General features: G+C 38.5%; 1 protein-coding gene across 4 annotated transcripts in view; it reads left to right on the plus strand.

Annotated features, from left to right (window-relative positions):
* MYO1B (myosin IB) overlaps positions 1–24,805 on the plus strand; it is a 199,827-nt gene that overhangs the window by 133,734 nt on the left and 41,288 nt on the right. For all 4 annotated transcript variants that reach the window (XM_034785198.1, XM_034785200.1, XM_034785199.1 and 1 more), the window contains exons 12-18: positions 1,946–2,032; positions 2,355–2,420; positions 17,006–17,110; positions 18,263–18,325; positions 20,114–20,314; positions 22,947–23,173; positions 24,294–24,494. In XM_034785198.1, coding sequence (XP_034641089.1) covers positions 1,946–2,032; positions 2,355–2,420; positions 17,006–17,110; positions 18,263–18,325; positions 20,114–20,314; positions 22,947–23,173; positions 24,294–24,494 — 950 coding nt within the window. The remainder of the gene's footprint in view (positions 1–1,945; positions 2,033–2,354; positions 2,421–17,005; positions 17,111–18,262; positions 18,326–20,113; positions 20,315–22,946; positions 23,174–24,293; positions 24,495–24,805) is intronic.

Consider the following 24,805-nt stretch of genomic DNA (forward strand, 5'->3'; position numbering starts at 1 on the left):
TTTTTTTTTTTAATAATAATAATAATAATAATTAATAATAATAAACTCCAAACCCTTCTAACTGATGTGCTGGAGAATTGGTCCACTTAGAGCATACATGTATTTTTCGATTTTGACCTGAGAATTTATCTTCTGTCTTATTCACTTAAGTGATTAAAATTCTGATTTCATCACTCGCTGTTTCCTGCTTAATTTTATTCAACATCATCAAGTCTGCTTGATAATGTGCATTTCTGCTACCCCGAACTTCCACTAGAAACTTAACTTATGGGATTCTGAAAAGATATCTGAGCAGAGCACATAAGTAGGAACCTGTCAGAAACAGATAGGAGAAGGGAGACTGCAAAATGTTCAATAAGCATCCCTGCTTTTGGAGTATTTAAGACAAATTGATGCCTGCTTTTCATTCCTCTCCTCTCCCTTTGCTGCCTTTGCCCATCTTTCTCTCCCTTCCTTACTGCCTCTGCTCTCCCTTTGCCATCCCTTATCTGTTTTCCTATTTCTCTCAACTCCTCTTATTGCTTTTTCAGACTACATTAGTGTGAAGACTGCTATATTCCCCTGCTTCACAAATAACTAGATTCATAAAGTTTCACCTCTTAGAAAGATTCCCAGGAGCCTGTTCCTCAGAATGAATGAGGAACCTGCTGGGGATATATAAATTGTAGAGTCGTTTTATCAGAGTCAGAAATGGGAAGTTTTATCACACCTGCTGTTTTTCTGGTCCCCTTGGGCATCTCTTAAGTATGTGACTACTCGAGGCAATCCTATTAAACACTGGCTTCAGTTCTCTGTTCCTGCAGTGGAGTAAGGGGAGGGGGCAGGTAGGGAAAGATGTCTTTAAGCCAACTTTGCGCCTCTTGAATTCTTGGTTCTGTTGGGCCTATCAAACTGCGGGCATAAGTGAAAGCAGCCTTAAGGAAACTCTGGCTGCAAGGCCTCTTTGGATATGTGTACACTGTAGTAGAAGCCCAGGGTTTCAACTCAGGCTCAAGCCTAACCCTTCCATCTACACACAAATCGAGTGGCCCCAGATCCCAGGACTCCATGTGGATGGAGCATCTTAGCCTGCGTCAAGCCAGGACCCAGGTTTCAAGCCCTAATGATTTGCAGTGTAGATGCATCCCCAATGGACTTGTGCTCTGGGAATCCGCTGAAAGTATCCCACAATTCCACAGGCCGACTTTCAAATTGTCAGGACAAAGACGTTTTCCCACAGGCTCCATGAACAAAGGGCTAGAGCAGCCATATTTTGGGAGGACACTAGGCATCTGTAATATCGGTGGTTAGACTAGGGCCCACAGAAGCTGGAGCCCCAGGTTAGGATCCAGGGTTCAACAATTCCTAACCTACAAATGAGTGTAGCTCCAGTTCTGCTAACCCTGGGCTTACATTATAGCTACACTGTGATTAAAAACCCTTTGGTACTGAGCCTGGGTCAGCTGAATTGGCCTCATGGGGCTTAGGCTGCAGGTCTAAAAATTGCAGTGTAGACAGCCTGGGCTCTGAGACCCTCCATCCTCATAGGGTCTCAGAGCCTGGGCTTCAGCCTCAGTTTGAATGTCTGCGCTGCAATTTTATAACCCTACACCCTGAGCCAAGTCATTTGACTTGGGCCTGCTGTGGTGGTGCTGTGGGTCTTTTATTGCGGTAAAGGCATACCCTAATGGGCCATTGGCCAGCTGAGACTAGCAGAATGCAATGTGCTCTGGCTATGCTGTCTCCATCTCCAGCCCTTACCAAGTCCCTGTGCCAAAGGTTGGGAGGGAGAACACTGTAGGGCTGTTCCTGCAGCCTTACTCTGGCCAGGTAGCTCTCTCATGCTGAACATATTCCTTAGAAGTCATTTCCACCCTTTTTATAGCACTTTTAAACCACTGGAATAGCACACATGGTTCAGAATTAGCCCAATATTTCTAATGATTTTTCTCTTTCTTTTGACTAGGCTTATTATGCCCGTGATGCTCTGGCCAAGAATCTGTACAGTAGATTGTTTTCCTGGCTTGTTACCAGAATCAATGAGAGCATTAAGGTAATTTTCTTATATGCCCATAAAGAATTCAGTAGAAATAGATGGAGTGAGTGGGGACAGTAAAACTATACTGGTCTGTTTTACTTTCTTATTCTTATGCACTAGTGCAGTGTTGCGGGGCTGCCAGTGCTGGAGGTGAATATCTGTATCCAAATAAATCTGTTTGCTTCTTTTTGTTTTTAAACTTATGAAAATATTGATATTAACCATTTTTGGAAAACCAAACCTAACTTTTTAGCCTAAACAACAGTCTAAGGTATTTAATGTATCTTGATCACAAATACTAAATGTACAGAACAATGACTCAACCTTCTCTTAAAAGGCACAAACAAAAGTCAGAAAGAAGGTCATGGGAGTACTGGACATCTATGGCTTTGAAATTTTTGAGGTAAGTGCTTTAGAATACAATTTAAATAGAATTTTGCATATCTATAACAAACTTTACAGCTATTACTAAAACTAAATCTAGTTGTTCATGTATGTGTAATCACAATTTCACCTTCTGTAAATTAAGTCTAGTTTCAGAGTAGCAGCCGTGTTAGTCTGTATCCGCAAAAAGAACAGGAGTACTTGTGCCACCTTAGAGACTAACAAATTTATTAGAGCATAAGCTTTTGTGGGCTCCAGCCCACTTCATCGGATGCAGTCTAGTGCATCTTTCTAAGTACACACAATAAATGTAAGCTGAAGTTAGGTGGTCATCTTAGCATGCCTTGCAATTATAACACACATTCATCAAATCCAAACTGAATATGTTGCATTGATATAGCAGGTCCCACTGAAAAATAAATATTTACTATGGTCCCATTCTGAAAATAGGAAATATTGTGGTAATGTCCATGCTGTCATACAGAATTTGTCTATAGTACATGTTCTGTGTATGGCCTTGAGGCTTATTATAGATATCTGCAAACAAGGTTCTTTTCCTTTACAAAAGAAGACATCTTTTCTGCTAGAACTAAAAATAAATTGTACGTCATTTCAACTCAGTACACTTAAATACTTAAAAACACTTCAAAAAAATCTATCAAAAATTCTCAGTTATATCAATTGACTTAGCCTGATGCTGTTAGGTATAAAGACTGAATTGTTTATTCTGGCAAACTTTATTTCAGGAGATTTGGATATCTAGTTAAATATTGTGCTCTAATTTTCCAACTAAGAAACTATGGGGAAAAACATCTTGTCTATTTCCTCCTTTCCCACTTGCTCACAATTTCTCTAGGAGACCAGTAAGTCTAGTTATTCTAGATAGAAGGTGGGAACAATCCACCTGGATTTATCTCTTCCCAAAGAGGTTTTAAAATGTTACATAGAAAGGGGAAGGTAGTATATGCTTCATTTCAGTTTTATAATGAATCAGAGTAGTCTAACAGTTTTGCAAAGAGAAGAGAGAGAGCTAATATTTGATTCAGGTTTTTACTCAAGAAGATAATATTTAGTTTCCTGAACATATGAAGAAACTTATGAAAATGTACTGCATGGGACCAATCTGGAAGTAACTCTCAGCAGTAGGATATTTGGAGATGGTGGTAGTTATAGTCCTTTAGAAAGTTACACAGTAGAATGTTACTGTTATTGACAGAAATTTTGTTTTAACCAGCTGTGTATGTGAACTTGATTAAGTAGAGGGTGAGTTTAAAAACACTGGAGTAAATCTGAGTTTGTGGGCTGGCTTTGGATTGTTAAATTGAATGCAAGGAAACAAGTGGTGGTGTTGTTTTTTTTAAAGACGTTTGACATTAGAAAAATAAAGTCATAAAAACAAGTAGTTAGATGTAAGGACACAGTTTCATAGCAGGAAAATGGAAGACTAAATGCTTTTTTCCTCTCACATGTATATTGAACTATACTGTAGTTTATAAAATGCTTAAAATAGTAAATTTGAAAATGGAGCAAGTTTGTTCATTTAGTGTCCAATCCTACCAAATGCTGAGCAAACTCAACTTTTGTTGAAGTAGATGGGATAAGAAGTACTCTGTACCTCACAGGATTAAACGCATAGGGTGAAATTCACCCAGGTACACAGGGCAATCAAAGGTCATTGTGGGACCACAAGATATACAGCTGGATTAAGGGCATGATCCAATGCTCACTGAATTCACTGGGAACCTTTCCATTAACAGTGAGGGGTGTTGGGTCAGGTCCTATAAGATTGCTTAGATTGTGTAAATTCTAAATTTTAAATTGTAAGGAATGAAATGTTTTGATTTTTCCTGTTACAAAATAAACCAAAAGTTGTTTTGAATTTATATTATATAAAATTTTTAAAAAATCAAAGTTGGAACAGAACATTGCAGTTTTGTCAAAACAAAATGTTTCAATTGACCCGGTACTAATTTTTGTCCAGAATTTCATTTTCTGAGAAATTTCAACAAAATTTGTTCTGTTTTCTGTTTCAAAATTGTGTATTTTCCTTCAAAAAGATCAATCCATTTCCCATCTGGCTCTTATTGGAACAAAATCCTAACATTGAAATTATTAAATTGGTAATCAGGTTTTAGTCAAACATTGTGCAGGTATAGTGGAATGATTTTTATGGTCAGGTAAATGAATCTGCATGAAGTAAGTTCAATTAAATAACAAAGATACATGGCAAAACCTGTATTTATGGAGCCTTTTTATAAATGATGATACTGCACGTGTGCAGTCAAAGACAGTTAAGGAAATGCTTATAAAGAAATAGTTGCATAAAAAATCTAGCCACTATCAAACAAATCTGCTGTAATTGAATGAAACATTATGTAATATATGCAGTTCAATACATCAAGATGAAGTGAGATAATCATCTGCAATATCTTTTATATTTTCTAGCTTAAATGTTACAGATATTTTACAAAAGGATTGTTATACATGTAGAATTTTAGCTGACATATAGCTAATGGCAGTGAATTTACAGAGCTAATTATTATTCTTAGTATTTCCAGGAATTGATTATAAATTCCCGTTAGGAACCAATTAGCACATGTTTTGTTATCTCTTAGATTAACATGCACTGTCTTGAAGGTTAGAACTACAATAATGTACAGGATGGATTTTGATGATAAAAGTGCATTTGGCATGCCTTTCCACATGGAAACCTGTAACGTAAATTTTGAAACTTAATTCAGTATGTTAAAAGTATAATTGCTTATTTTAAACTAATCTCAAACAGAGTTAACTACCACTCGGGTTAGCATTAGTACACCTTCTGTTGACTTGGATACCTTTTTAGACTACCTTGTAAAAGTGCAGCATTAATCCGCAAGATGTATTTTCTGTTGCATGTATTTTCCTGTTTATCTTTAGTTAATGTACAAAATATAAATATTTGCTTTGTTACATTTATAAGATCAGCTATATGAGAAATAAGGGAAGGAAGGTGGCGGAGGAGAGAAACGTGTTAGAAAATGCAGGAGGTACTTATTTTTCAACCTTTGCCCAACTGTTGGCAAACCAATATATTCTGTTTGTTTACTGATGAAGGATGAAATCCTGGCCCCATTGAAGTCAATGGCAAAACTTCCATTGACTTCAGCAGGGCACAGTTTCACCTCAAATATTTAAGTTGCCCATGAGGGCCTCTGGAAGTATCAGACTAACTTGCTCCATTGCTAAAATTTTCCTGGCTGATCATATTTTTCCTGTTAAGAAGTAATTTCTCTTAGTATTTCTCAGTATCACTGGGTGTAACTTTTGTGAAAATTTCTAATGGTTTTTCTCCCCGCTCTCCCTAGCTTCCTTTTGAGAAGTTTGAATATAAAGCTAGCTGGGCTGCTTCTTAGGGCTTTGTTTAGTTGATCGAGGCACTGTGTCAAAAACTGACTTGCTAAAACAAAACAGAATGTAGCAACTTTTCATTATTCTTTAGGCAATATCTGTCTATTTTTATATACTCAATGCTGGCAGAAAAAGGAGCTAAAAACATTTAAAATTTGGAGTGACTCTTCCCATAGCCCATCTTTCTGGGAATAAACTCTCTTATGGCATTCTCTTGCATCCCATCATCTCTAGACTTCGCCCCTTATAGAAATGTCTGTGCAAATCCCTTTCATCTTAGCTCACAGAAGAAACCAGCTCGTGAAATCAATAGAAAATATACTCAAGAGCAAAGACTGTGTTTCATAACAAGTCACAAATTCCTGGTTAAGGACCATTATAAAGCATGGAAGGTGTGGTGCTAATCTGATAATTGTGACTGGAGATGGAAGGAAATAAACAGGTATTTCCCCAAACACTAGACTATGGTGTTGAAACCAGAATAAAATGTTACCACCACATCATGTTGTTCTCTTGGTTCAGTTAGTATAATTTACCAGGCTTTGCACAGTTCTTTTTAAAATTCTGTGTCATCTGGACACTTTAATAGTGGACTTAATAGCGAATTAAAATCTGGACAAAACAATCAACTCCAGAAGACTGCAACCTGTCCACATGGTAAATGACCCATCATCAGGCCCAAATTAATGTGCATACACTTCAAATATCATATGATATTAGCTGAAAATTGAGCACCATTGAGAGACACTTGTAAATTCCCCAGCAATTTTCCCTTGAAATACTATATCAAGACAGACCACATGGCAACAAAGTATTACCTGAAAGCACGTGAGAAACATGCTCCTTTATACTTTGCTAGAAGGCATTTCACATTCATCAGTTCTTCATGCAAGTAAGGTAGTCTGAGGCAGAGTCTAAACACTTAATCGGATGCTCTCAGAGAACACTTTGGTCATGAATGGCAGCTGATGATATGCTACCCACACACAATTTTTTACCAGTGTGACACCTTGATAATGGTTCCATTCATCATCACATTAAAAAATTAAGTTGTATTGTTTCTAGACAGGCCTGTTCTGAGAAGCAAAAGAAATGGATTCACTTCTATAAATATAAATAATATAATTACATAAGCCACCATCCTGGCTTTAAAGGTAGATAACATCTGTGCTGAGGTAATGCCATCAGAAATATAAAAGAAGATAATGTCATGATTAGCAACCCATCTTTCCTTATTAGAGTTGTACTTACAATGAATAATGTTGTTGTTTTTTTAAAAGAGAGATGTCCATATAAGAGGGTGAAGAATTATATTAAGGAAGGGAGGTTTTGTGTTTATAGCAGAGAAATAGGCTTCAGAAGATCTGAGATCTATTCTCCACTCTATCACAAACTTTCTGACACCTTGCCTAAGTCTCATAACTTCTCTTTGTCTAAGGTTCTTCCCTGTAAAATGGGAACACTAATACCTACCTCTTGGTGGTTGTAGTGGAATGTGTTGGGCTTTTTAAGAGTAATTGCTGCTAGCCCAGATGATACTAGGGCATACGCCTTCAAAGAAGACCAAGCTGGGAGATGTAGTACCAGAGGAGTCATGTGATTGCCAGGACTATATAAGATGAAGCATGCTACTTAGGGAGAGTCCAGACACAAACAATGCCTGCAAGAAATTATTTCCTTGCCACCTTCTATTCCCTCTAGACAGGCTTCCTCCAAATCCTTCCTCCACCCGAGCTCTCCCTAAATGAACCCCAAAGGCTTTTTTCCTAGATGGTCCTGGCAATCACATGAGCCCTCTTTGACTACGCCTTCCAACAATCTCTCCTATGAACTACATCTCTCCAATGCTCTTCCTTGAAGGCTTGAGTCCCAGTAGCATCTGGGCTAGTGGTGTCCACTTTTAAAGAGCACAGCACACTTTGCTACAGTGGTATTGTGATTATGTTATGAGATAATCTGAAGGCAAGTGCAACAGAGATGCAGTTTTTTAAAATTTATTCTGAGGTGGCTAGCTAATAGATGGAAGCATTGTATCAACAATTCAACTGAAAACAGAACTTGTGTATATACTGTAAATATATAAATCTCAGTTCTGGATATAAATGTTTCATTTTTATACATACACAAGTCTTTTCTGATACCCATCAACACAGAAAGGGTACTGAAAAATTGATTGCTATGCTGGTGTACGTGTACTCAACCAGTTGTGCAATCTACAGAGCAAAGCCCAATCAAGTGTATAAGAGTAGAACTAAGTCTTAAATCTGTTATTTATCATGTGCATCTGCTGGCTAGCTTTGTGAAAGTGGAACACACAACACTGTAAGCCTTACATAAAGAGTGTCACTTGTTCTTTGTTTTTTGGTTGGATTGCTAGATGTCAGAGTGGAGCTTTAAAAAAAAACACCCTGATTTACTGAATTGTAACTTTTTTTTGTTAAGAAATAATTGACGCTCATTATGTAATATTCATCACCACTATAAAACATGTTGATTGTATGCTTTTCAGAAATGGATTCTATCATAATTTAAAAGATGAGCAAAATATAGATTACACAGAAACTGTGTAAAAGGGCTAAGGGCTCTGTGCTAAAGGGCTTTTTCCCTAAAGCAGTGATGAGTTCCATGATGTGCGAATGGACCAACATTATTTAGGAGGTCCTTACTATCTCTAGTTTCTATGATTCTAGGACTAATTTGCTAACCTGTGTTTGTGATGTGATTATATCTGAGTTTTCTTTGTGTAACACACACACATTATGTTTGTTGGAGCCACAGTTGACTCTTGCCCGTCCCACTCACCACTTGGTTTTATCCTGCGTGTACCAGAACATTCAGATGAGAACAAGATGTGTTCAATGGGCCTGATTATCTTTCTTCGCCCCTGAAATCATTGGGTGTTTTGTCATTGACATTAATAGGAGCAGGGGCAGGCCCAGGTATCTGACTGTGGGAAATGTGGAATCCATGTGATTTGGGCGTATGTTCTTGTTACTGCCTTAAGTATACATTTTAGTGTAACTAATGAATGGGAATTATATTTTGGAAATTGTTTGACTACAGATGTCTGAAATATGTACATTTAAATGTCATGCTTCTAGGGTTCTTTGCCTAGAGATATATCTTTACAGAAATATGTGCACTTAAAATCTGCTTTCCATGAGCATTTTTTTCCGTAAAGTTTGATTGTGTGAATGTTCATGAAAGTGAATACAAAAGTGGGACCATAGGGAATTCATCTTGACATCCAATTAAAAATTTGTGGGACATGTTTTGTGGAATTTGTCGAGCTCTTTTATCAGTACTGTGGTGGTGTAGTTTTTCCCTCTCAAAGAAGAAGTCCAAGGTTTTTAAAAAATCAACAGTTGTATTGATGGATGTATTATAAACACACAACTGTCTGTAAAGAGCTTCTCTACAGTGTCCACCACCAGAGTATTTAAGCTTTTTCCCAGGAAAACTTCAATCCCTAAAGGACTTCAAGGAATAAATATTGAACAACAAATACCTGTGGAAACTTCTGAGGGGTGAAAAAGTTAGATTGTTCTGACCTTAGTTGCATGTAAACAACCATTTTCTGTGGCAGGGAGAAATGATATCTCTTTAATCTCTTTTCCTCTTATTTGCATTCTTCTGGCCAGGGCCGGCTCCAGGCACCAGCGTAGGAAGCAGGTGCTTGGGGCGGCCAATTCAAAGGGGTGGCACTCCGTCCAGTATCGGGGCAGCATGTCCGGGTCTTCGGCAGCAATTTGGTGGCCCTGCTTCTGGCAATATTCCCACCTTCCTAGCATCTATATTCTGTAAAAAGAACAGGAGTACTTGTGGCACCTTAGAGACTAACACATTTATATTCTGTAGTTCCTCCTTTACAAATCAAGTCTCACTTGCACATCTGTTAAAATCTCCATCCTTCTAGCATGACCTCATATCTGGATATAGGTTAAATCTTCAGGCCTACTGCTTGGTTCATCACATCATTCCTTTCAGTGAACCAAGCATCTAGGCTTTCCTTTATGGTCTCCCTTCCCAGCTCTTTTTCCTCTGCAATTTTTGGCAGTAGCCTACGCAGGTTGCCAGAGCTGCCCTGGATCCTCCACCTACCTTGGGGAGGGGGGACGCTTTCTTATGTTTAAGTTGGGGTAGAGGAGCTGTGGTACAGATAAAAGGAATTACACATTTTGGGGACTGCGTGAGACCAGAAGTCAGTTAACTGCTACTTTAAAAAAAAAAAATTAACTAATATGTTAATTTTAAAGGAGCCAGTTCTGTTGCTTTGGATACAAACTGGGACAACGCTGAACGTTGTTTTGTGTGTGTAAAGAGTTCAACTTTCTTATAAGGTAGTCTTGTTTGTGTAGTGTTGAGTTATATTTGTTAAAACAAACAAACAAAAAACATTTTGAAATTTAACAGTCTTTGGAGTGTGTGTGGGGAGATCTGCTAAGACACAAATGTGGGTTAGGCATCCAACTCTCATTGACTTTCAATGGGAGTTAGGCAGCTAACTGTCCTTGGTTCCTTTGAAAAATTTCCCTTGTACTGTACCTCAAAAATAGACACACATTGCCTATATGAGGGAAAATGTGAGAGTATAAAATAATTTCATAGAAGAATATCCCCTCTCTTTAGAATCTTTAGCAACTCCTTTAATTAAGGCTATGGCTACACTGGCGTTTTACAGCGCTGCAACTTTCTTGCTCAGGGGTGTGAAAAAACGCAGCAAGTTACAGCATGTAAAGCGCCAGTGTAAACAGTGCCCCAGCGCTGGGAGCCGCGCTCCCCTCGTGGAGGTGGAGTACCTGCAGCACTGGGACCACACTCGCACTTCAAAGCGCTGCTGTGGGAGCGCTCCCGCAGCAGCGCTTTGAAATTTCGAGTGTAGCCACGGCCTAAGAAAGTAGTCTGTATTGTCTTCAACAGGAGTACAAAGCTTGTCTTGTTTCGCCCTTCTGCTGTTGCTTCTAGCTTAACCCTATCTTCATAGTGTTGGTAGAAATCATATGTGCAGTTATTTTTACATCTACATTTTCATGGTGAGTTGCCATGGTATACCTGAGATACTCCTGCAAATCCTATCTAAACCTATAAATGTCTTTCCTGCTTTTACTATTTTGACAACCATTTTCAGTTTAGCCATTCCAAGGCATTTCTGCCTGAGGCCACTCTATGAACTTTGCTTCAATTAACTCTTTTTGGTAAAAATCTCATTCTTTTGTGTCTTGTCTGTGGTATCTACTCAAGCCAATATCCTTTTAGGTCAGAAATATCCATCTGTATTATTTCTGATAATTTTATGTGTTGCATGGCTAGAACTTAACATAAAATAAATCAAACTATTAAACATAAACAACTTTTCTTTAGATTGAAACCCTTATTCATGACCCTGAAGGACTTGGATTCAGGATTAGACATGTGTTGTACTCACTATTGTTAGTAGTTAATTTTGCTTTATATTCTAAAGCAGGGATCGGCAACCTTTCAAAGTTGTGTGCTGAGTCTTCATTTATTCACTCGAATTTAAGGTTTCGCATGCCAGTAATACATTTTAACGTTTTTAGAAGGTCTCTTTCTATAAGTCTATAATATATAACTAAACTATTGTTGTATGTAAAGTAAATAAGGTTTTTACAATGTTTAAGAAGCTTCATTTAAAATTAAATTAAAATGCAGAGCCCCCCCAGACCGGTGGCCAGGACCCGGGCAGTGAGAGTGCCACTGAAAATCAGCTCGCGTGCCACCTTTGGCATGCGTGCCATAGGTTCCCCTACCCCTGTTCTAAAGCAAAGGGAATGGACCATGAAGAGGTAGCACACTGACATGGGTGTAAGAAAAATAATTGCCTAATTTACCCACAGGCAGCATGTTTCTGCATCAGAGAGGCAGACGTTAGCCCCATAGCTCTTATATTCCAAGAATTTACTGTATAAAGATGTCTCCATTTGACAGACTTTGATGCCCAATAGTTTGACACTTAGTAAACAGAGAAAAATGTGTGTGATCAAGAGATTAAGAGTGAGTATGTGAAACCAGTCATGGATTTGGTCATGTTGAATCAGTACAGAATCACAGGACTAGTCTGACTACATTTTCAGGTTGCCATTCACTGTCACAACTAATTAAAGATTGAGAGAATGAGCTGTTGGTTGTTGACCATCTGCATCTGTAGATTTGGATGTATGTTTGTATCTATCCCAGGTGACGTTTTATTTGCTAGCATCTTTCATTTGACTTAAGAGACTGAGAATGTTCTTTACCCCGGTGAAGGTCTGCAGGGGCTTCCTGGGTGCAGCTAGTATAGTATTGCTGTAAAATGCAATGATTAAATAGACGTTTCCAGCATTAAAAGAACAGACTACATCATGGAAAAGAAGCATTACTGGTAAAGCTTGGAAAGTGCAAGGCTTCTGATCATTGAGATATTTTTTACAATATTTGAAATTCAACAACTTTTATAGAGAAACTTTGAATCTAAAGACATTGTTCCTTTCCCCCTTATTTGTGATCCCTAATCATTGTTAAAGCACTTACTGTCTCTAGAGCTAAATGTTCAGAAAAAGCAACAAATATTGCATGATCCTAGGAAGTATATTTTAAGCCCACTTTCCCTAGTGGAGTTTGGTGGGCCACAGTCTTTAGCTTGATGGTAATCAGTAGTTAAGAAAAAACAACAACAACAAAAACAACAAAAAAACAACCAACCAAAGCCTCAGTGAAAAGCATTATAAAATATACAGTATGGTTTTTATTTCATGGCAACATGATTGGCCAATAGGCTTCTAAGCATATCTAAATTGGGAAAACATACGTTATTCAAGGACTTTTGTTGTATTACTGAATTATATAAATATACTATAGACTGATACATTGATAAGTTAATGTGATAGCTTGATAGTAGCTGTTTTTCAATTAAGTATTTGACTGTAGTTCAGGGCCGCCCGGGGGGGGAGGGGCAAGTGGGGCAATTTGTCCTAGGCCCTGGGCCCCGGAGGGGCCCCCACAAGAGTTTTTCGGGGCCCCTGGAGCAGGATCCTTCACTCGCTCTGGGGGCCCCGGAAAACTCTTGCGGGGCCCAGGCCCCCGGAGCTGCTTCTGCTCCGGGTCTTCGGTGGCAATTCGGCGGTGGGGGGTCCTTCCGCCCCGGGACTCGCCGCCGAAGTGCCGGGTCTTCGGTGGTGGGGGCCCCCTGCTGCCGAAGACCCCATGCCCCCTGAATCCTCTGGGCGGCCCTGCTGTAGTTGGGTTTTTTTGGGTAGAATTTCAGACAGCTGTGAAAAGAAATGTAAGTCTTTCCTAAGTATAACTTAGTTTAACTTAACAAACAAACAAACAAAAAACTTAATGTATGTCCGTAGTTGCAGTTATCCTGTATTAATAGTCACTTGTGGAAGTTCAAGTACACTGTCTCTTGTATCCTTTATTGTAATTAAATTTTGGCCATTGACTCAGTCGTAACTGCAAATGCCAATAATAATAAAGATGTCCTGCTTAACTTGAGTGCTATAGTGACAAATTCCAGTATATTGATGGTTTTAAATAGAATTTAATTTTCTATTTTAGGTGATTTGTGAAGGAAAGAAATATTTAGATTTTGGGTTTTGCTTTTCTTTAACAAACCATCAATATGCTGGATTTTTAAAAAAGCAAATCTAAAAACTGTCTCAATGTGTGAATAATAATAAATATTTTATATATGTAACATGCACACACTTTTAGTCTGTAGAATTTAGTACTAATCACTATTCCGTATGGAGATGCTTATATTGAGGATTACGGAATACAGTTTTGTAAACTTAAAGTCCTATCTTTGTCCTTTGTAAAAGGACAAAAATAATCCCTAAGGAAGAACATTCTTTTGGTGGTGCATAGGGTTATCGGACTTCAGGATATGGTCTGTATCTCACCACTGTTTTGGCAAAGGAGATACATCAGTTTGACTCTGTTCTCCTCAAAGGCATCACTCTTGATATATTTAATTTATCTACATATGTTAAACTTTTACCCCTTCTTCCTTGAAAGTGTTGTAGCTCCTTCCCCTGTAACAAGGTTTATCTATTAATAGTCATAGGGTCCTATATGTGACTGTCCAAGTCAAATGCTGTTCACTGACCAGAAAGAAGTGCAACATGGGAGAACTCCTGTTTTAGGTCACATTGCCAAGTAACTAAAATAACTATGCATGCATCTCTACATAGGTAACATTTATACTGCATTTTACATCTTCAGTGTGATGTACAAACATGGATCTGTATCAAGCTATGGATATGTAAACTAAAAGATGCCACTGTACTACTGTGTTTATATCTGTCAGCACTCATTCTGTGTAGCTTTGTATACTGTAGTGCTGCGGAAGTTGTATAAGGACTGATTGCAGTTTATGTAATTTGTCTTTTTGCAACAGAATGCAGTAAGTATGACTTGTTTGCAGTGCAGTTTTGATGTATGCTACGTTTTGAACCTTCTCTTCTAGAGTTATGAAAAATTTCCAAACCCTGATCTGTAATTAAGCTTTGAGGGAGGGTCAGGGTCTGAAGGGGCTGCAGAAAATTTTTGGATATGTCTACATAGCAACTCGACACCCCTGGCTGGCCTGTGCCAGCCGACTCGAACTCGCAAGGCTCAGCCTGTAGGGCTGTTTCATTGTTGTGTAAATTTCCGGGCTCGGGCTGGAGTCCAGGCTGTAGGACCCTGTGAGGTGGGTGGGAGGGTCCCAGAGTTAGCCCAAGCCGGGAAGTCTACACAGCAATAAAACAGCCCCACAGCCATAAGCCCTGCAAGCTGGAGTTGGCAGGAATTGGCCAGCTGCAAGTGTCTAGTTGCTATGTAGACACAGCCTTAGAGATCAGCTTTGATTTTGCTTTAGCTTAAACCCAAGTTGATATGGGTTTAATGACTTCAGCTTTTCCTAATCTGCTTGAGTGTGTTCTTAATCATGGTTTTAGTACTGTAGCAGCTAGTTGATTAAACCGATGTTTAAAAAATTGCAGGTTTTTTTTATTATCAAGAAATTTGTCAGTGTAACTTCAGCTTCATAGGTACTGTGCAGCAGATTTGTGATGGGTGTAACTTCATGGTTTAGTTTGTTACACAAATATCAGTCCTCCAGAATAACCAAAGACATAGCCATATTAGCTAGTAAAAAATGTAACATGTTGGAATGTCTTTTTAATTAAGAAGGAAAGAACAGTAGTAAGAACTAAAACTACTTTTACATAACTGTAAGTAAAATCGCTCTAATAGATATGCATATTCAAAGTGTTAATGAGTTATGAACACTTACTAAGGAGAAAATAGAGCCTAGAAAGTATCTTTTTGTTAATAAACACATTTTAAGCATGTATCAGAAAATGTGTAACTGGACACTGGTTGCCTTGATTTAAGATAATTGAAATAAAGATATTAGCTAAATCCTGGCCCCTTGGAATTCAATGGCAGTTATACCAATGACTTCAATGGGGCTGCAATTTCATCCATAGTATTTAGGAACTTGTCCCAATGATAGCTTCTCAGAGTCTGAAATGTATTATTTTGGAAGTGTACTGTGGTGATATCCAAAATATGACATTCCGTAGTTTGATTTGCACCACAGTGCCTCTGAGTGGCCACACGCCCTGCTAGTCAGAATCCATAGGGAAATGTAATATTTCATGTACTATGGATCTTATAACAGTACTGATAATACACTTGTTTTACTTTTATATCTGCGCTCTCAAGCAATACTGGTTAATCAATGAATGAAAGGGCATATCAGTTAAAAAAAAAAACATAATGTTAGAGAGTAGACTGACATCTATATTTTGCTGTGCAGGGTAAAGGGGTTTCGTGGTTTTATGTTGCAGAGCCTGGAGAAACTTTCCTTTAGGTGCTCCCAATGTGTCACATGCTAGGAGTGGGTTGTTCAGGGGGAAGTCTTCTCTACATGGTCTCTTTGCTCTGGCACAGTGGTGAGCTGGAGCTGGTTCGCACCGGTTCGCAAGAACCAGCTGTTAAATTTAGAAGTCGGTGTAGAACCGGTTGCTAAAGGGGTCGCCCAGCTTCCCCATGGGGCAATTTAAAGGGTCTGGGGCTCCCAGCAGGGGCTGGAGCCCCAGGCCCTTTAAATTGCCACCAGAGCCCTACTGCTGGAGCCCTGGGGTAGGGCTGCGGGGCTCTAGGAACTGTTTAAAAAGTCCGGGGCTCCTGCTGCTGCTACCATCCCGGCCCCTTAAATAGCCACCAGAGCCACGGTACTACTCCAGGGCTCCGGGGGCTATTTAAAGGACCAGGGTGGTAGAAGCAGGGGAGCTGCGGCCCTTTAAATAGCTCCCAGAGCCCAGGGGTAGCAGGGGGCTCCAGGAGCTATTTAAAGGGCTGGGGCTGCCTCTGCTGCCCCGGTCCTTTAAATAGCCACTAGAGCCCCGCCGCTTCCCCGGGACTCAGGAAGCTATTTAAAGGGCCGGAGCCCTGGAGTAGTAGCGCAGCTCTGGTGGCTATTTAAAGGGCTGGGGTGGTAGAAGCAGGGGAGCCCCAGTCCTTTAAATAGCCCCCGAAGCCCCGGGCTGCTGCTGCTGCTGCTGCCCCAGTGGCGAAGGGGGGGAGGAGAAACTTGTGGGTTCTGAGGGGGGCAGTCGGGGGCAGGACATGAGTTGGGGTCGGGTGGGTGGGAGACAGGCACATGGGGCTTGTAATGTACTCACCAGGCAGTTCCCTACCGGGTCTTCGGCGGCACTCTGGCGGCGGGACCTTCACTCACTCCGGGTGAAGGGCCTGCCCCCGAAATGCCACTGAAAACCCAGAGCAAGTGAAGGACATTTCCCCTCCCCCCCCCCCCCCCCCCCCCCGCCACCGAAGTGTTGCCAAGGACCTGATAGGGAACCGGTTCTTAGGATTTTGGGAGCTCATCACTGCTCTGGCATCATGGGAAATTGCCATATCATATTATAATAGCCCCATATTAACATCCCACCGTGAGGAAATGATGAGGAAACACCATAAATCAAACTTGTAGTTTGTAGTCCCTCTTAGTGGGGAAAATCACATGAGAAGATTTGACCCTAAATTTTGAAATTGTAATCCATTTTTAACAATGTATATATGGAAATGCCACCTTTAAAACCAGAAAGAGTAGCCAGTAAAGCTGCTTGTAGACTAAAGTCCTTTGCTGTAACTTACTCCAACTGAATTCCACAGCATGATACATGCAACAAATGAACAGAAATGTGTTGATTTGTTTTACAGGACAACAGCTTTGAGCAGTTCATTATTAACTATTGTAATGAGAAGCTGCAGCAAATCTTCATTGAACTCACTCTAAAAGAAGAGCAGGAGGAATACATACGAGAGGTAATGTTCAAATTCATTTATTTGTATGATCACTTCTTACCCACTTGCCAATATACACCTTTTCTGGGCACAGTACCCAGCGTTCTCTTTCTGAACCTGAGCCTGCCATGGAGAGTAGCTCTGTTTGTTGCCACATGCTGTCAGAATTCCCAGGGTAACTGCACCTCTGATCCCCGCTATAGGTCTCAAACCTCTGTTACCTTTCTCAGGGCAGAGTCCCATTACACATTCCCTTCTAGACTGGGGATTTAGGCTATGGTTCACTGTGATCACCTTAGCAGATCTGATGGTAGTTCAGCACTTGTGGCCCTGTCCTCTGAGAAATGACAGGGTTATACAGTGACCAACCACCCTTCATAAAGCAAAGTATTATTTATTCAGAGCAAAGGTGTTACAGAGAAAAATATACCTTAAAAAACAATAAACAGCTTATATGCAGGTCTGGCTTGCCAAGTGTTGTCCATCTTCATATTAGATGTTGCTCTAGAATACAAATTAAGTATGGAATTGAAATGCTTGTATTTTTACTTTATAAATTTGGCTATATCCCTCCGAGTCTGAAAACTCTCGTGGTTTTTTCTGTCATTCATTGTCATCTGGTGTAGGGCTATTATTCCATACTTGGAAGTTCTATAGTTGATTTTAATATGTTAATTTTTTCCAAATATCTGAATAACAGCCAGACTCAGTGGATTTTTCAGATGATCTCATCTAAATTTAAGCTTTTTTTTTTTTTTTGCTCCTGAACAAAAATTAAGAACAGAAAAATCTTGGTCTTAGATTCTTGTACTGAAATTATGACTTATTTCCTTATAAACATTGTAAGTGTACACAAAGCATTACTGACCCAAGGCCTTGCAGTATAAAATTTTGGCTTGTTTCCAATTAAGTGCATGGGAAATTGACACAGATTGAAGAAGGGAATGGAAAGCAAGTCTGGAAACCATTCAAGGGCATTCATTTTGGCCAAATAATGTTAGTGGTAGATTGCATTTTTTAAATAAAATGTTAGGATCCAAAAATCTACATATATAGGGCTGACTTTTAAAAGGGCATTTTAATAAATAGGAATGCAATAAAAACATGCCAATAGAGAGAACTCCTGCAGTTATTTCTCTCAGTTCATATATTATATGCTTTTTGTTTTTATAGGATATTGAATGGACTCATATTGAATATTTCAACAATGCCATAATTTGTGACCTGATAGAAAATGTAAGTTGCAATTGCTACTTTCAAAGATTTTGCCTTTGTGAATTCTTCTTCTAAAATTTGAATTAAAATTTGAAAATTAAGATGTATAAAATAGAAATATCGTAACTGCATTGAATTAAAATTAGTTTGTAATGAGAGCTTTTTAGCGTATTGATTTCAGAAACAAGTGACCCTCTGATTTTGTATTAAATCACAGTTCACTTATTTTATTATACTAAAGATCTAACGTATTTCAAAAGTGTGGAATGGACAAAGATAGAGTTTATATGTCATTGCATTTTTTCTTATAGATGTGCAGCACTTAATGTATTCTTGTTATCTCACTAATATCAGTTTATTTCACATAATCAGTGTTTTGATGCAGTGCTGTTTTTATTAGAAGACATAATGAGCAACTGCCAGTCATGCTGTAAATAATGTTTTTTTTTTAATGGTAACCAGGCAACTCAGTTATTGAGTTATTGTATGCTTCTGATACAGCTTGTACTTAATCACAGTAGTTCATGTTGATTTAACACATATTCTGTTTCATGTCATGCTAGTTCCTTAACAACAATGCAAACTGAAACATTGTTTAACCAATAGTACAAAATGCATGCTAGTTTTGCCCATAAATTGATTACCTTACCTCCTTTTGAGTGGAAGGCTATAGATTAGCTCTTATATAAACAAAATAGGAGAAAAAATGAAGTTAAGTTTAGGTTAAAAGTTAAAAGCACAAGTCAGAAGACTCAAATCTCAAGAATGTGCATTCAGAAACCAAATGTGTGTTGGGGAGAAGGGGTGAGGAAAATGGAACCTGGGCAGATTTTGAGTTGCTGTGAAGAAGGGCCCATTTTCTAGGTCGCACACTTTAAATGTTAATTAAGATACTGTGAATGGTTAGTGCATCATCTTCAAAAGTTCATAAGTGTGAATGTGGAGATTGTATATTTTAGTCAAGTGAAATAAGTCACTATACTGGGAGTAGTGGGGGCTGGCTGGGGTTCTATCCCTAGGTCTGTTGCTGACCTGTTATGTGACTTTGAACTCCATACTCCTTCTGTAAAATCAGGAGATACCTTTCTTTATGAAGTGCTTTGAACACTATATAGCAGCTTGTTAGTATTATCAATTAATTAAAAAACACTTTCAAACTGAGGGGTGTTCATAGTTGGCTTTTATAGGTCCTGCTCTGTCAGGGACAGCAGAGTTTTACTGCTCATGCTGAGGGTGAATTTAGATGCAAGAGCTGAATTAGTTCACAATGAAGAATTAGATCTTAAATTTGAACTTGAGAAAATGTCATTTTGAAAAAAAAATCCATATGCAAAAACTTTTTTTTTTCTTTGAGAGGAAACCTGTTTTTTTTCCCATTTGCTCAGGTGTCTTGAAAATGGTTCAACAAGTTTACTTCACAGTTTCAAAATAAAATTCATGTTTGAGCTGAGATCGAGCTCGCGAACTGTGTCTCCAAAAGAAGAATTTTGAGAAAGTTACAAATGGCTAAAAAGAGGGGTTCAGAATGGAATTTGCTCTTAATTAAAAAGCATCTGTAATGTGAAGGTTGGAAATTTGGAAGGCTAATTGCAAAGTTCTGACTTGTTAAATTAATGGGTCTGAACAGCAGCAGAAAATGCACTAATATGGCTGATCTTTACTTCTGACTTCTGCATTTCTATGTATATTCTGATAAAGTAAAGTTCAATCTTAGTTACTGTTTGTATAAGGTAGCACAATTTTATTTATCTCCATAAAAAATAAAAACAATGCATTAAGGAAAGAAGGAAATTTGTTTTTAAACTACAGAATCAAACTGGAATTCTGGCTATGCTAGATGAAGAATGTCTGAGGCCGGGCACCGTTACTGACGACACCTTTTTAGAGAAACTGAACCAAGTCTGTGCCACTCATCAGCACTTTGAGAGTAGGATGAGCAAGTGTTCACGTTTCCTGAATGATACATCGCTGCCTCACAGTTGCTTCAGAATTCAGCATTATGCTGGCAAGGTACTGTACTGAAAGAACATCCCCATGGCTTGATGTGTGTTTTTTGCATGTGAGGCCAAACTGCATGTGCTCCAGGTTTGGGAAGTGAAACAATGATGTGTTCTTTTAAATACTAAATGAGGATACAATGAAGGAATGATGTGGAAGCTTGGAGTTGCCTCAGTCAAATGCAGAATATAAAATAAAATTACTTCTATATTCTTGAATCTTCCTATTAATAAACTAGTGACAAGTTAATTATTTGACAGTGTATTTTAATTTTTGAGGATTCATCCTGCATTCATTGAGGTCAATGGCAAAACTCTTGTTGACTTAGGCTTGGTCTACACTGGGGGCGGGATCAGTCTAAGTTATTCAGCTTCAGCTACGTGAATAACGTAGCTGAAGTCAACGTACTTAGATCTACTTACCGCAGTGTCTTCACTGTAGTAGGTCAGCAGCTGACGCTCCCCCGTTGACTCCGCCTGCGCCTCTCACTCTGGTGGCGTACTGGAGCCGATGGGAGAGTGCTCGGCGGTTGATTGATCATGTCTAGACGTGATAAATCGACCCCTGCTGGATTGATTGCTGCCCGTCGATCCAGCCGGTAATGTAGACAAGCCCTCAATCACTGAAAGTGTATAGGTCGTGAAACCAAAAATGTCCTGTTTAGAGATGCAAACGTTAACACACATTTGAAGGTGAAGTATTGTCTTGAAAATGAGTTTGCTATCACTAAAATGGCTCATACTCTGAGAAAGTGGAGTTCTTATAAATTTGAGGGAAGCTGACTTTATTTTGAAATCTTGTCTGTTTAGACAGATGGAAGATAAAGCACTACAGAGGGCTTGGAAATGTATTTTGCTTTTACTAAGATAAACAGCATGAATAAATATAGGCCTCACAGTTTGAAGTTTTTGATATTTTCTTTGCATATAACTTTTTAAAAAAAAATAAGAAATCATGATCATTACATGAGCTAAGATAAGACAATCAGTGACAGAGTAGGCCACTGATCTGAACCTGAAAAATCGTTCATTTCAGTGCATGAGTGAAAGTTTGGACAGGTTTAAAAAAAAAATTCACCCATCATTGGTTAGAACAATGTATTGATTCTTTTTAACATTATTTTGACTTCTCACCAGTTTATGTATCACAAACTTGACATCACAGTTATATATCTTAGCCTGTGGCAGTAAAGTTGCTGGGAGCGGGGTTTCCCTGGACTGGCGTAATAGTTAGCCTAATGACATGTATATTTTGTGTTTGATGGTTATATTTTGTATTGAATTTTAATCTGCCCTGGACTACTATTTAAGGCGTTTTTATTTGTTTTTTAATTTAATTGTCAAAATTAAAATAAACTGATTGAAGAGAATTCTCGACACTCAGAATGGGATTAGGGCAGATAATCTGTCTGTACTAACAGCCAATGAGTCCTCATTTGTTCTGACATTTACCAACTGAGTAGAACATTCAGTTGGTACGTACTATTTTGACATTGTTTTTCCATGCCCGGTTGAAGACAGTTTGATCTGGGCACACTGATTAACAAAAGGTGGTGACTTTTTTACCTCAAAATATAATTAGTTAAGTTATTGTATATGTTTTTCAGTAGTAATGCCTGCCAGTATTTTCTGTATCAATTACATTCAGAATTGCATTTTGTAAAGGAAAATGAAATGTTTCCAGTCACTTGATCCACTGTAAAATATGGTGACAACATTAATATTCATTAATATTTAGTTTTATTAAATGTACTATAGACATAAAAAATAAATGAAATAATGAAACTGAAGGCATCTGTGTTATCAAAGAGATCATGTGCCAAAACATTCAAGACTTAAAAAAAGAAGGTAACCCAAAAAACTAGAGTATCTCCTATGGAGAGCTGGGTAAAGTTCTGCTGGAGGCCTCCGTGTCTGCAATTGCAGCTCACATCTTCCTGTCCATGCATGTCATCAGGCTGTTTTCCATGTAAGAATTATTTTTAAAATGTCAGCCCCCTGGGGAGTATACAGGTAGCCAGTACATATCAACTGAGATGTAGGAATTTTCTCGTGTAATTTTTAATATTACTTTGTAACTGGCTGTTTTACTTAAGTAAACTTATATAAATGTGGTTGGGGTTGGTTGGCTATTTTGGAAAGGTTTTTTTGGTGTAGTGATTTAAAACAGTAGGAAATAATCACTGCATTTTTCCAAAGGAAGAAATTATTAATTTGGCTGGAGTGGGAGACTTCTTTGTGTGTTAATTGGGCAAGGAGGCTTATCAATTTCCCAGGCTATCACTAAAGAGTATTATTTTCTGCTAAATATTTTGACTAGTGTTGGCTGAAAATTTACTATCTCTCTTTTTTTTGACAAAAAAGAAATCTTTATGGAAAATGTCCACATTGTTCAAAACATTTTAGGCTTTTGTTGAAAAGTCAAAAACCTCTAACAAAGTTGTGTGTTTGTTTTATAAACATTCAAAAAAATGTTGAGAGAAATTTCAGTGAAAATATTTTGGTTTTTTTTTTTTTTTTTTTTTTTTTTTTTTTTGAAAATATCATATGGGTGTGGGGAGAGGAGGGACTTCCTGACCAGCTCTAATTTTGACCTATATTATATCCCAAAATATCAGTCAATGAGATTCTTCTATGTTGTTTAGGTTATGTACCAGGTAGAAGGATTTGTTGACAAGAATAATGATCTACTCTACCGTGACCTCTCCCAGGCTATGTGGAAGGCCAACCACTCCCTCATTAAAGCATTATTCCCAGAAGGTAACCCTGCCAAGATTAACCTAAAGAGGCCCCCAACAGCAGGTTCACAATTCAAGGCTTCTGTAGCTACTCTGATGAAGAACTTGCAGACAAAAAATCCAAACTATATTAGGTAAGTTATTCTTTGATAGCTTTTAAAAAATGATAATGGATATGTCTGCCTTTAACCAAATGTGATAGCAAAAAACCAGAGTAGTTCAAGCGATAATGAAACCTCTCTCTTGTAGCTCATTGATGTAAATTCAGTCCAGGTGAGCAGTGACTGAAAATTGTTACTTTCTCCTGCTTGTTCAATTGTCTATATGAAATGAGTTGGTGGTTTTAGTGCACTTCCCCAAATCCTCCACCAGAGCTGGCATTAACAGGACTCTTGGCATTCTTGGAGAGTTCACTGGATGAATTGGCCAAGAAATGCAACTGCTCCCTTACTCTTGTAGAGTCACGGGTGAGCACATTGGTAGGGGCAGTGTGAGGAAGCTTGCATTGGTGCTGCCCATGCCACATAATTGTTTGTGGATAAATAGGACTTCATTCTAACATCTTCCATAAGCAGGCCATTAAACAAAAGAGTGTAAAAGGAAAAAAAAAATAGAGAAACTGAATAAAATTATGGTCCTAATTTAGCAAAGTGCATAAGCACATGCTTAGGTTTTAAGAACTCAAATAGTGCTATTGACTTCAGTGGGGCTATTTATGTGCTTAAACTTCGTTACATGCTTAAGTGTTTTGCTGGGTCATAGCCTATCTGAATATCTCACTGGCTTGTAATTGTATATGCATTGAATTTGGTGTGTCAGCAATTCACGTGTACATAGTTAATATTTTAGAATGGCAAGTTTTGTTTCATTGTAGGTTTTTAGGAAATGAAATTTGAAAATGGGGTGCTATTCATATCCAATGCACTTAACTAAATGAAACATGAACTAATATCTGATCGTGGCTTGTAAAATTTAAATTATAACATAATAGCAACAGAGGGTCCTGTGACACCTTTAAGAATAACAGAAGTATTGGGAGCATAAGCTTTCATGGGTAAGAACCTCACTTCTTCAGATGCAAGTAATGGAAATTTCCAGAGGCAGGTATAAATCAGTATGGAGATAATGAGGTTAGTTCAATCAGGGAGGGTAAGGTGCTCTGCTAGCAGTTGAGGTGTGAACACCAACATAATAGCTTTACAATACAATAAACAAGTATTCATACAAAATGCAGAATATTGTTTCAATTTCCAGATGCATCAAGCCCAATGACAAAAAAGCTGCACATATCTTCAATGAAGCTCTAGTGTGTCACCAGGTCCGGTACCTAGGTCTCCTAGAGAATGTCCGGGTTAGAAGGGCAGGCTACGCATTCAGACAGCCTTATGAGCTTTGTCTAGAAAGGTACAAGATGCTTTGTAAGCAGACCTGGCCCCATTGGAGAGGACCTGCTAGGTAAGAAAAACATTGGTATTCATATTCCTTCATAGCTCAGTGAATAAAATAATTGCTTTCCACATATATTCAAATTTTTAAATAAATCAGGAATTCTAAAATAAGATTAAATATTATCCCAGTGTGACTTGATTCTTTCTCACTGTTTCTGTTTCAAACTCTCATTCTTCTTTGAGTGTTTGCTTATGTCGATTCCATTCTGTGTGTGTGTGTGTGTGTGTGTGTGTGTGTGCGCGCGCGCTCACGTGCACAGTCGTCAGAGATTTTTGCCTTAGCGGTATCCGTAGGGTTGGCTGTGGTGCCCCCTTGAA

This window comes from Trachemys scripta, chromosome 11 (assembly GCF_013100865.1).
Source record: "Trachemys scripta elegans isolate TJP31775 chromosome 11, CAS_Tse_1.0, whole genome shotgun sequence".
NCBI lineage: Eukaryota > Metazoa > Chordata > Testudines > Emydidae > Trachemys > Trachemys scripta.